The sequence below is a fragment of the Brienomyrus brachyistius genome, chromosome 11, assembly GCF_023856365.1.
Source record: "Brienomyrus brachyistius isolate T26 chromosome 11, BBRACH_0.4, whole genome shotgun sequence".
Classification (NCBI taxonomy): domain Eukaryota; kingdom Metazoa; phylum Chordata; class Actinopteri; order Osteoglossiformes; family Mormyridae; genus Brienomyrus; species Brienomyrus brachyistius.
Genome location: NC_064543.1, coordinates 14,168,509 through 14,181,491, shown reverse-complemented (window position 1 = coordinate 14,181,491; position 12,983 = coordinate 14,168,509). Strand labels below are relative to the sequence as shown.

Here is a 12,983-nt window from a genome sequence, read left to right as displayed (position 1 = left end):
TAAAGCATTTCAATCTAGTGCCAATACATACTGTACAATGCCATAATGACACCCTCGAACTACCTTTAGTCTGTGAATAAACATTTTGAAAATGCTATCTGACACTAATAAGGTGCTCACGGTGCTAATTTTGTTTTTGTTCCATTCATGCACCTTCAGTTTGGAATATCAGTAACAAGATTCCTTATTCCCCGAATTTTGCTAGAATGTTTCGATCTGTGTTGGGATCACAAAGGCAGAGAACAAGGGAAGGACTTTTGTGGCTGTAAATGGATTATGTGACAAACGTTTAAGAATAGAAAGGTAATCCATTGACTATTTCACAGCCACTTACATGATGCTGGGTTGTGCTGAGCCTGAACCATGTAGCGCTTTGAGCTGAGGGGTGGGAAGAGGGGGACAACTGCAAAAGTGGTTGATAGCAGGAGGGGGTTGCGATTTGCTAAATTGGTGTAATAATATACAGCATGCTATCCTAGGCAATTTCCCTGAGAGGGATGCCATTCTATAGGAATTTAGGTATTTCCCCTAAGTAGTATTTTACAATATTCCCAAATTTTCCAAATCTTAATATTCTTTAAATGAAGTGAATAAAAACACAAAAGAGAAACCTGCTCATCTTTAATTTTGTGTAAATATTGGGTGAAGGAACATGACCATCTGTTTGACATGTTACTGCTGGGTGAATATTTTGTATATTCTCTTTATCTTACGACTAGATATTAATGCGATATTACGAGAGGTCAGAGGTTTAATATTTCTAATAAATGATGACACGCTATACAGTCCTGGTGGTATGTTAACAAGTGAAATTCAGCTTCACTTTTGTTGACAAATTTGAGAACTAATAAAACAAACTAAATGATATTTAAGTTGATAATTATTTAAAACCGCGGAATACGGCTTTAATACTTCTCTGTGTCAGCAGACAGCGTGAGTATTTGTGAATGGATGTCTCATCCAGATACTGATCGAGAATTTCTGTTTCAAGATGGCGGCCATTAGGTCTGGTACGTGGACGCGTTGCTATAGATACGAATCCCTATTTTGTAAAGAAAGCTTAAAATGTATGCAGTGTAGTATCAGATGCAGTATCAAATTTAGCGGCATCAAAGTGCATTTGAAATATTACATGCAGTTACTCAAAACTAGGCATTAAATCCCGTGCGTGATTTTATTAAAATTAGACGTAGTTATTTGGCTAACAACATAGCCCAGAGTTGGCGGATGCATTGCTATGTGGAATACAAACAATATTCCTATAAATCATAATTTTAACCTTTGCTTTGTGAGCCGATGTTCTAACACGCTGCTTATATAAATAAAGCAGATTTGACGCTCATGCCAGCGCAGATATCATGGCTTGCTATCTAACGCTATAGTTATTAGCCGCGAAAACGCTATGCTAACACTATAACTCGACTCATTGATTTCAAATGTAATGAAGTTAATCAATAACGTGGGCATTCAGTCAACTTCGCAGGAAATTCTTCTGTTATTTGTGATTCATTTAGTTGTTTGTGGATTGCAGCGTTTACCATGCCGACCTGCTTTATCCTCCCTTTCCAGGAAGAACAGCGGCTGTGGTATCCTTCAGGTCAATCGCATGGATTCATTTTAATTCTTTATTCACGTTATTTAATTCGAATCAATTGAGAATGGAATCAAGCCTCCCACAATTTGAGCAAATGAATTTGTCCGAAATAAGTACATGAATATTAAAGAATTACATTGAGAGTAAAATATGGAAGTTATATCTCAAAAGCCTAAACAGAGACTTGTTGAATACGCGAGGAAAAAAAAGATCAGAGTACACTCAGGTAAAGAAGTATTTTTTCCCTAGCACGATTTTTAGAAAAATAGTCCAACCAGGCAAGAAATAGGATCCCGACAGCAGTCGACCTGGTCATGGCTGATCTGGCTGTGAGGAGAGTTAAAGCTAACTGCAGTGGCAGTATAGCAGTCATTGAAGCCACTTTGGAGCACAGCAGGAAAGAAGATACGGGCTGCAGGAAGCTGTTTATACAGTCAGTAAACTTTAACAGCTTTAATTTGGACAGTGTTGTGTAAACAGCTTGATGTGTGTAAATGTGTGTGGAAACAAACAGGTGCATGCCTTATGCACATTTTCACCTTGTCTCCAGTGTTAAGAGTCTTTACTACCATCCCAGCTGTCCTCAGTGTCCCTGCAACTGCTCCTTTATCTCTCAGCTGTTTACTCCCTCTTCTACTTCCTCGGCACCCTCAGCATGATTATCTACAAGAGTGAGTAAGATGGGAAGGGGGTACTCTGCCACTCCGTGTGTGCCAGATGGGTGTAGTAACATGTCATCTGTCCCAGGCCAGGCACTGAGCTACCCAGGCAAGATTTTACTCCTAGATGTGTGTCTGCTGCTCCTAATGGCCGTGCTGGAGTCTCTGCGACTGTACTGGGGTGAGGCCTGGATCGTCATGGGAAGGGGAGACGTGGGAGGGCTGTCTGAACCAGACCAGAATGAGACTCCTTTATTTTTTTAATGCTTTCAATTTTTAAAACCTTTCAAAGATTTATTTGATTGTCGAGTCCACTGACTCTGTGTTTCAGGTGCTAAAGTATCTGCCTGTCAACCTCAAATGCAGGTATCCGTTGAGTTGCATCCGTGAGTCAATTTGGGCATATCTTGATAATTAAAGGGGAGAGGCGAGATATTAAGTACAGTGCTGTATTATAAACACTGTAATACACTCACCATATTTACATTATTTACACATAATAATGTAAATATAAAAGCACAATGCTTTATAAATAAAAGATACACCCGCTAATATCCCACTGTGTCGATCCGTGTATATTATTTACTTTCGGACGTAAACCTCAGACGTAAATGCAACTGGAATGGAAATCAACTGATACCTGTATGTCAGAATAAATCCATAATCAATAAATATAAGCAAAATATGAAAAAATGTACATTGCTAGCAGTTAATTATGTTATTTATTATTACATGAATAACATTTTCCTGCATTCTGAATTTTCACTCTTTGCCGTTTTTCCCACCGTTACCCTCGCAGGTGTGAGAGGTAACCTGCAGGAGAGTGAGCGCTGTGTGGGGTTCAGTCTTGCCCTGACTCTGGTCACCACACTGTTTGCTGTCTACTTCCTGCTGTGGCAGGCTTACGTCTTGCAAGCAGACATCATCATTGGCACCGTACTGCTGGTCCTCTACGGGCTGTCTGGTGTCCTGGGGCTCGTCACCCTGGCCCGATTCATGAGGTCTGACCACTGGGTTTTTTTTGGTACCACCATATAGAGGGCTTGATTTCAAAATTCCACAGAAAGAAGTTTGTGCCACAAACTGGCGTTGTGTTTTATTAATGAAACGTTCAGTAGGTTTTACATGAGCAGCTGGCTCTAGCTCTTTAATAATAATAAAATTATAAATAATTGATACTCCTGTTGATCCCCATGGGGAAATTTTCTTAACTTACTCTCTGTAGGTAAGAGCAAGCTGGTCCTGAAATGCAGACCCGGGTGCTGGGGGGTTAAGAGTCTTGCTCAAGTACCCGCAGATATAAAGGCCGGGCTCGAACCAGCGACAGGCACAGAGGAGCAGCACACTGCCCTCCAGAAAAACATAGCATACAGAAAATAAACCATCCCATTAAAATTGCCTACCTCATAATAATAAATACATGGATGGATGGATAGATAGATCATAATAATGAATGTGACTTGACGTGCTGTGATGCATGGAAAGTGATATCAGAATGAGTGTGACCTTATTACTTTACAGAATGATGCAACAGATGAATGCAGCCCTCAGTGGAGTACTTTGTTTGGTCTGCTATTACATCATGTCACGATGCTCTGTTGTGTCTTACAGTGCCTACTCCTGAGAGGTTTATGTCTGCATTCTGCCCCTGTGCCTGTTGAACGCCGCCTGTGGAACATCTTCCCAACCATAAAACAAGCTCAAGTAGATCTGCTGTGCGCCAGGAGGTCATTAACCTAAGGATCGGATGGACCCTGATCATAAGCACCACTGACAGGCAGTTAGTCCATAGAAGCACAAGTGTGAAGAGATGCAGAATTGAAGGGCTTTTGTAATTTTGAGCATTCAAATACCTTATATTGTTAGTGGCACAACAAATGGCCATGTCAGCAATTATCGATCATCTTCTCTATGTGTATTTGTGTCGTTCTGTATAAGGGCGTCTGTGATCCTTCCTTAGCCTTTGTGGGGGACAAGAGACCACATATAGGGTCAGGAACTTCCACGCATTTATTAATAGAAAAGTGTCATTAAAAATGTGACTGTTGGCCCTTTGAATCATACAATGTCAGAAGTGAGGCTCTGCTTCTCTTTCTCTTTGGTGCTCTGACTGCCTGTTTTTCTGGATAAAAAATCCCCCCCCCAGTTATTGTCATTTGTGGTCTTTCCCAGAGATTTCTTTTTATTATTTTAAGTAATGAACCCATTATAATGAATGCTATTGTGTTAAATATTTATTCGGAAGCTTTCAATGCATTTTCTTTTTTGAGTTTTATGAAGCAAAATTGCTAAGGACAGGACAACTGAAGGGGATCTTGTTTTTATAATTGTTGTCTTAACCAGTGTTGTCCACTAGAGGGAAGACTTGGAATGTAAATCAATCAAGGGCTCCGAAGATTTTAGTATTTGTGTTCATTTTCTGTAATCTTTTTAATGTTAATTTTTTTAACGTAACGAAAACCCGATACGAATCGGGAATGTGGTACAGATGTTTACGATATTGCTGCATTTATTGAAATTTCTTCAAAATCGATACAGCCCTCACTAATTTATACCTCCCTTGCTGCATATAAGCGTAGTATTTTTAGATCTCATGGTCAAATTCAGTGGTCTAGATTTTAAGATGATTTTCGCGGTGCATAATAAATACAGTGAATTAAAAAATAATAAAACATTTAGAATGCTTTTACTTTAAAAGGAGGACACTTCACTACAAGTTAAATAGATCTAAAAGCACCCATAAAATCAGAAAACACATTGCAGTTGGTGGGAAATATTATTCAACGAGTCACCCTAAAGAGAGTTATACCCGTCTTTACTCAGTTTTTATAGTCGTTACCACCTGGTTTGAGAGTTGTTTTCCAGGAGTACCATAACAAATTGGTCCGTCAATTTGATGTAATCAGAGTGCCATAACACATCTCTGGGGTTGTGCTTACAAAAATATCGTGACATTCTGTCCGACATGGACCGGAGAATTCTGGAACAGAGGAGCAGTCCAGATGAAGTAGGCTAACTTTATAGCGTCTAGATTTTTTTGCTCATTGTGTAATAGCATGACTCTGTTATGTAATGTGACTATACTCACTCCCATGTAAGACTACTCAGTTACAGTTTCAACATAATTGGATCATTACTAAAAATACAGATATGAAACAACACAGGTACCAAGTCCAGCCCAACACTACTTTTTAGAGCTAACAGGGTATAGGAAACAAAATAGTTTTAGTCTTAAGCGCTGTTAGGACATTAATTGGATTCAACATTACAATTGGACACTTGAATTGTTGTCTATAATAGCCCCCAGAATAAAACGTGAACTGCAGAATGGAAATGTTGTGGAAGATGATATTCCTTCACAGAATCATGCTGAATGTTTATTATTAAATTGTGCAGCAAAGCGCATTCAGAACGGAAATCAAATACTGTCAAAGATTATGTGCTTCTGGCTGGTAAAGTTCATGTTCAATACTTGTCTCTAATCACATTCGTACAAAGACGCTTTCTTTCCAAACCTCCCCAGATTCCAAGCTCATGTAACACATCTCAGTACTGTGACAGCTTGGGTTAATTATCAGCCATTGGGGACTGGGTTATTGCAGGGTTCCAAGGTTTCCCTGAAATACGTTAGTGTTGCATAGGTGCAATGTCCTGGGACAAGCGTGGGCCCACTCAGCTCTGTATTCTTGGGTCAAGGCTGTGTTTGAGTTCATCGGCAGCTCACAAGCCACTGAGAAACTGCTCTTCTAATACTCCTTCATATTCAACCTAAGAGAAGCTAAGATTCAGCAAGTCAGGGTGCACTGTATAACCTGAAAAAGCAGTAGCGAGGCTATGCTGATCTCCATTCGTAGACCAGGAGAAATAGAGGTTGTCCCCTCAAGTCCTCTATAACATACTATATCCAAAACACATAAATTGTGGTAAAATTGTGGTAGGCCTATAATAATATTGATGGTATTTAATCAGATTCCAGCTTGTTCAGAGCTGTTACTGGCCTTTGCTCAGTGTTACAAGAGGCCCTTGCAGATTAAGCTGGAGTTTGCACTTAGGGACAGCATTTTATTAAGATCATGCATTTGATGATTTCCACACCCCAATCCCTGTACTGTGACCATCACAGTTAATTGCTACCCAGCTGGCAGAGCACGGTGTCAACGGCACAAAGGTGAAACGCTGGAAACTTCTACCGTCATTATCGGATCGCACATTAAATAGCGTAATAGTTTGGCGAAGTTCCCCTTAGATAGTTTAAGCATACCTATGATGATTAAACGACAATTAAACCTCTCGGAGTTGAACGTGTCATTGCCGTCATTTAACTGTGCTGTATGTCAGATCGAGTCGAAGCTCCTCCCCTTTCGGTTTGCAGGTAAATTTATCTACAGTCACCTGTCACCTTCCCCCCCCCCCCCATCCCCGCGTCAGCAGAGCCTCCTGAATAGTCCGTCGGCAAGCACCACACGACAACAAAAAGCCCTGTAGCAACACGCTCCACCTATAATGTGTTTACATTGTTCCCCGATGTGACTTGAATACGCTCCCATTCGAGGAAAAGTCACTGGAAGTCCAATATTCCCAACTCAAGTGACAAAGTTCAGACTGACGCCTGGAAACAGACCATTTGTTGCCTGGGGCTGAAATGACACGTTGAGGCGTCTGACTGCCTTCAGAAACTGGGGACAAAGTATACCCACATTCGTATTTTTACATCATTATCCAAGCAACTATTCAAGAAAGGAGCCCGTTTCTGGATCTCAGACAGGTGAGTGCGCTCTAATTCACAGTTCAGTTTCATAAGGTTTTAAGCAGTAATTCACAGTGAGTAATTCGCAGTGAACCAAACACAAACGAATAGCCTAAACTTCGCAAGAGAAACAGAATAGCCTATAGGTTTACAGTTGTTAATTAAAGTAACGTAACAACGTCACTTAAGTGGCGTTTCTTTAATGACAAAGACACTGCATGGCATCGAAATATGGCACAGATAAGTAAAGTTAAATCTTGATCCCAGATTTTCTTTTTGCTTCATACTGTAAATCAGGGACCAGTTAAACATGTGGCATGAGAATTTTCCGCGCAAACTTGTTCTTCCACATTTTCATCAGTGTTCTGTAATACAAAGTATTACGCCCGGCGGGTTTCGCTGTCTGCGCCTTGCAGTACTACAGTAACTCTTCCTGCTGATCTAAAGGCGTTTCCAAACGCCGGAAAGCCTCTGCTTTTAAACGGAGTACAACGATTTATAGAATCGAAACGCACTGATGGTAGAAACAATTATTTCAGCAAATATGATCCGTTCAGGCAATTAATACGTAAATCCTCATATGCCCGAATAATTAAATCATTCTTAAGCAATGACCGTGTGAAATACTCCTGAGTTAATCAGTATATGAAAACCGAAAGCGATATGTCCCCAAAGCTGCTGCGTTTAGGTTCAAACAGCCGCCCCCCATGCATTTGTGCAACAGCAAAGCCACTTGAGCCGCCTGTAAAAGTTGCATGGCTCCCGGATCATGTGTCTGGACGTCCAGCTGAGCAGTTTTCTCACCGGGGGGCTGGATTTTGGATAAACCCCTATGAGCGTCTTGCTGTAAGAATGTTTTTATGGGCCGCCGTGTAGCGTACAACGCAGCTCCCTGGGGCATATCTCACAGAGAGGATCCTAACTTGTGTACCCTAGCGACAAATAGGCAGTAGGAATGTGTGTTAAACCTTTATAAATGCTTTATGATTACCTTCGTTGCTGTGGTAGTAACACCAACGAACGTGTTAGTTGTCTTACACTTTTACACTGACCCATTAGTAATACATATGTCTGAGTTACGCAGAGCCCCTTGCACTATTACCGCTGCACCAGTAGGATAATTTGAATGAAATTTAAGAATAAGTCACATAAGTCAAAGACCCACTTCCAGGTAAAGAGCTAGCAGTAAGCTTCTTATAAAGTGCTTCAGTGCATTATTCTTGCATTACAAATATTCTTAAATGTTTCATATACCTGTAAAGCCAAAATCAGACATACAAAAAACGACCAGCAAAGCCTCTGACCCTTAATGGTTAAACGTTATAGATGTACCACGTATATTTGTGAAATATACGCTGAAGCCAATATGGACTTTTATAGTTTTGAGCGAGACAGATTTGCCAGCCAGGTAAAGAGTATATATATATATCATTTGGTTTCCACCGTTTCATAACGCAATGTAATGTGCTTCAGTAATTTAAACTAATAGATCAATGACCTTCTGATCCTCCACGTTAAGGGCCTCACTGACCCCTTGTTGGCCCCCTGTTTCTGTGGGCCCCTGGGCGGCTGCACTGTCTGTAGTTTCTCCAGTGCTGGCTAGCCCGTCAGTCCTGCTTTTCACTAATGGCTGTCGCAAAAATCTGTCACGGAAGTGACGGTGGGCGAAAGGAATGACCCACAGAAGAATGCCAAATCTGCCCTAGATACCTGTTCACTCACCAGCTCAGCAGGGGGCCGACGTGTACGCGCTGTGGCTGAACAAAAGGGCTGGTCATACCTCAGACACGAACGACAGGGGCACCTTGTTCGAACGAACAGGTAATCGTTATGTCTCGCTTCGGCTGACATGGTCTGGCAGGACATCATCAGCCTGACAGTTTATGGGCTCCAGTGTTCCTTGGGTTTCAATTGCTGTTCAGACATTTAAAACAAAGTACCATTATAAGCTGAATTAATCGGCCGCAGCCAGGGGGCAGGAGGTACCGGATTGGCTGAGGGCTGCATGTGACATTTACCTGTTCTGACGCTTCCTCATTTCTCCTAAGTCTTCACTATTCCACCCCTGCTTATATTAACTTACCTGCAATGAACTCTTGCAAAGTAAACCAAATAGTTAAGGGGTGTTTGACCCCAAACCAAAGTTGCAGCTTAAATTCCTAAGGGAGATGATTATTATACGCTTGCACTGTCCACTGAGGCACTACATGCACAGAATTAGTCAATATTCTTTATGTAACACAATTTAAATCTATTGAGAAGATTGCTATTTGACAGGTAATGTATTTATTATACAGTATACAGTTTGTAGATAAAAAAGGCAATTTTTGTGCAAATATATGCTAAAGTAAGCTCCAGATAGTCCTTACTTCATACGTAAGTTCATTATTTATTAAAACATTGGTGACTAACTGGCAGACAAAAATACAGACGCTCCTCTACTTACGAACTTTCAACTTACGTACTTTCAAACATACGAGCGAAGAGGACTGTAAGTCCAAATTGTGTTCATTGGGCTCCTGTTTCCTGTCCGCAGCATCAATTTTTTTTCTGCACGCCAATCCCGCCCAGTACGACTTCTGGCCGCTACTCCCGCCGCGCAGCAGTGTAACCTGCGAACTCCCAGCATCCTAGTTCTTTGTACTTGCATATACCCTTAAAATTATGTTGAATAACTACTTACGAACATTTCAAGTTACGAACGGCCATTCGGAACGTAACTCATTCGTAAATAGTGAAGCGTCTGTAGTATTGAATCCAGGCTGCAATTGATTCCCACTCCCTGGCCAATTTTTGTATCGGAAAGCACAGGTCGGCAAACTCTTTTGGATGCATAGGCTCTTGTCTTTGTGTTACTGATGAAATTTGACCATTTGGGAAAATCCTTGGGGAGGCGCAGCATTTCGATGGGGTCATCCCGGAGTTTGGTCTTCATTGCATGCGTATTTCATGGAAGGTCCGCTGACTCGTCAGAGGAAGCGTTTACGTGAAGTCGTGTTTGTGTCGCCACCCCCCGTAGGCCTGTGAACTCGTGGCGAACGCATGGCGCTCCTGTGCAGGTGTGCAGTCTGTGGCAGCGCAGCCCCAGAAACGCACCTTCCCAGATGACTGAGACAGCCTGCGATCCAGTGTGGCGTGTGGGCGATTCCTGGTGCATCTGGCTGCTGCTCAGTGGCACGGGGGCTGCGCTCCCTCATCAGAGTGTGCACACTGGATAGGACTGTCACTGCACCCTATGGGCAGGGCTGGAGGACAGACAATAAGACCTTGTGCCTGCTGAAGGCTGTAACCAAGCTGGGCTTACCGGGATCTTCTTTCCAGGTTCTCAGTTCAGCTCCACAGGTGGGCTTTTCCATGGCTTTCAGCTATTTTCTATGAGACCTGCTGAGCTGGAGTCCCAGGCTACTGATCTTGGTTGAAGAACATTTTCTTTCTATAAGTCATTTTCTATTTTCTTAGTGTATTTCTTCAAAGAACACTTCAGAAACGACACGGTAGCTCAGTTAACAGCAAGGTAACCGTGAGGTTGCTATATATTTGGCTATAATCCAGTTACCCAAAGTAGCTAAATACATGATAAGGTAAAGGATTATGCTGCATGTAAACTTTACAATTTCATTCAAAACAAGAGAATATTTTGTAAAAATGGATGTGTAAATTCACTGGTACTAAGAACATCTCAACAAGCCAGTCTCCAGTCCTGTGCATTTGGTCACACATTATAAACATCACGCATCTTTTTTCTCTTTTATCGAACATTGGTGCATTATTCTTCTTTAATCATTGATTGGTGTCACTGTAGTTTCACAAAGAGACTTTACAGTCGTGTGTCGATGTTTTTCATGAAAATGGTTTAGCGAGCTGTAGGGTTGCGTTTAAAGGGACCCACTGAGGTATCTACGGTGTCCATGTTCCTCCGGGCTCTAGTTAATGTTCCACAGTGTGAATCAGGGTATAGAGACCAGCTAGTCAAAAATGCATGCAGTGGAGATCCTGCTGAATGCAGAGCTGGAATGCAAATTACTTTAAAACATGCGCACTGCATGTGATGTTCCTTAGTATTCACTTACGGGTTAAAGCCACATCTGAAATACTAGATTGTCGCCATACCAGCGCTGGGACACACCAACCGCATAAAACACTTTGCAGCCAGCGAAGGTGACACGCAGAAAGCATCACACCCATCATACCTACAATGGTCCAGGTGTGACACTCCACCCACAGAGTCGGGGAGCATGTACGTGCCGCATTTTTGCTGATGCATAGTAGCTTAACATAAATCAGACTGGAATGCGATGACATCATTATACGTAAAAGCCCAACCCTTGTACTCTTCGTATGTTCTTCGTGTACATCATTTTCCAGTTTCCTCAATAACTGTTTTCTAAACAGCAGAGTTAAGAAAATATAAGTTAACTAACATTCAGGAATATATAAAATAAATCATATTTAAAATGAATTGCTGCAGTGGCCTGATGTCATTGGGCCCAAATGGGTAATAAGAGATTTTAATTAATTTAATCTCCCACGAATACCTCAGCAGTGTGATATGTGGACGTAAGCCCAGCTCATTCTGAGCTACGCAACGTGAATAGCAGAGATGGTTGTTTTCAGTATTTATTTCCCGATGTAATAAATTTAATTTGAGGGAAGTGCAGAAAAGCCCCAAGCGTAGCTGTTATGCCGACGAGTCATGCGATATCGCAGGGAGTCAGCAGTCGCCCAGGGGTCTGATAATTAAATGATCCTTTTCAGGGACGGGAAAGGAACAGGGTAGAAAGTAGGGGAAATGAAGGGACAACAAATAAAAAAGAGAGAAAGGATCAAAGTCTACGTGCAGCTTGCCGTTTAGGAAAAAATAGATCTGGCATAGAATAGATGACCCCCCCCCCCACACACACACACACAATAAACACATTTTAATGACATATGAAGCCTATCATACAGTATGGAGCAGAGATAAGGGGAAGAGCTGGTTCAGATTTGATGTCTTCCTATTGGTGTGGTGGAGCCCCTGTGACTGATTATAACCTATAGTAGTCCTACAACCATCAAATAAAATAGTGAGCTATTGTTTTTAAAGGTATACTAGATCAGCCTTTTTTGGGCTGTAGTAAGGATTTGGTTGATGATTTGCTTGTCCCCTGTTGTCAAATCCAGTAATGTTTTGCAGGATTTCCTTTTATAAAAAGCTGCATCTTTATGATTGTTTACTGAGGTGTAGCCACTGGATATAGACAGCAAGAAAGATCAGATATGATAGTTACATTTGTTTTCTTTTGCCCCAATAGTTGTGGTTTTCTGCACACACTATATACAAATAATTACGACATCTTTTGTTTCATCAACACAGCGATTGGTCAGTTTAGTACCAATGAAAGTGTTTTGTGTGTGTGTATGAAACAATCAGTTTCTGTGCTTTTTAGGACAATTTTGGACAATTTCTGTGTGAGTGTTCTGCGTGTCACAGAATCAGTGTACAGTGAGTGCTCAGCGTCTGTCAGGATCGGGGATCAGTAAGTCACACAGGGGCATTTGCATAAGCAATTTACCAGGGCTAGATTTTTCCTAACTGTTTGTCAACTATACACAGACACAAATTTGTGTTATTTTAAAAGTCAGTATTTCTATTAATATCCTTAGCAGCATTAATGCAATGTATTACTCTTACCATCAGTTTCAGCTGTCTAATTTCAGAAACTTGGTTAAAAATCAGGTCTGGAAGGAATGTTCACTGACACAGGGGGTGTAGTGTTTAGAAAAGACCACTGTCCTTGTGCTCCATATTTGGCTTGAGATCATAACGACCATGAAAATGTCCATCCATCCATTTTCTGTAACCGCTTGTCCTGTTCAGGGTTGTGGGGGGTCTGGAGCCTATAGGTGCAAGGCAACGAACAACCCAGGATGGGGTGCCAACCCATCACAGAGTGTGAACTCACACACCATTCATACCCATGTGCAATGTGTTACTCTAATTAAC

At 41.5% G+C, this 12,983-nt stretch overlaps 2 protein-coding genes across 2 annotated transcripts in view; both read left to right on the top strand.

The window, feature by feature from the left end:
* Window positions 1-956: 956 nt before the first annotated feature.
* Window positions 957-4,505, top strand: LOC125704279 (transmembrane protein 80-like). Its single transcript, XM_048969712.1, has 6 exons — window positions 957-1,010; window positions 1,570-1,586; window positions 2,172-2,265; window positions 2,342-2,434; window positions 3,053-3,254; window positions 3,865-4,505. The coding sequence occupies exons 1-6, from the start codon at window positions 992-994 to the stop codon at window positions 3,875-3,877; spliced, it is 438 nt and encodes a 145-aa protein (XP_048825669.1). The 5' UTR covers window positions 957-991; the 3' UTR covers window positions 3,878-4,505.
* A 2,200-nt stretch (window positions 4,506-6,705) lies between these two features.
* Window positions 6,706-12,983, top strand: part of eps8l2 (EPS8 like 2) — a 37,169-nt gene continuing 30,891 nt past the window's right edge. Inside the window, exon 1 of the mRNA XM_049031354.1 lies at window positions 6,706-7,018. The gene's annotated coding sequence lies outside the window, so the exon portion shown is untranslated. The remainder of the gene's footprint in view (window positions 7,019-12,983) is intronic.

Coding starts and splice junctions, on each gene's coding strand:
- LOC125704279 (XM_048969712.1), top strand. Junction 2,266..2,341: donor CAGCATGATTATCTACAAGA/GTGAGTAAGATG, acceptor CATCTGTCCCAG/GCCAGGCACTGAGCTACCCA. Junction 2,435..3,052: donor GTCTCTGCGACTGTACTGGG/GTGAGGCCTGGA, acceptor TTACCCTCGCAG/GTGTGAGAGGTAACCTGCAG.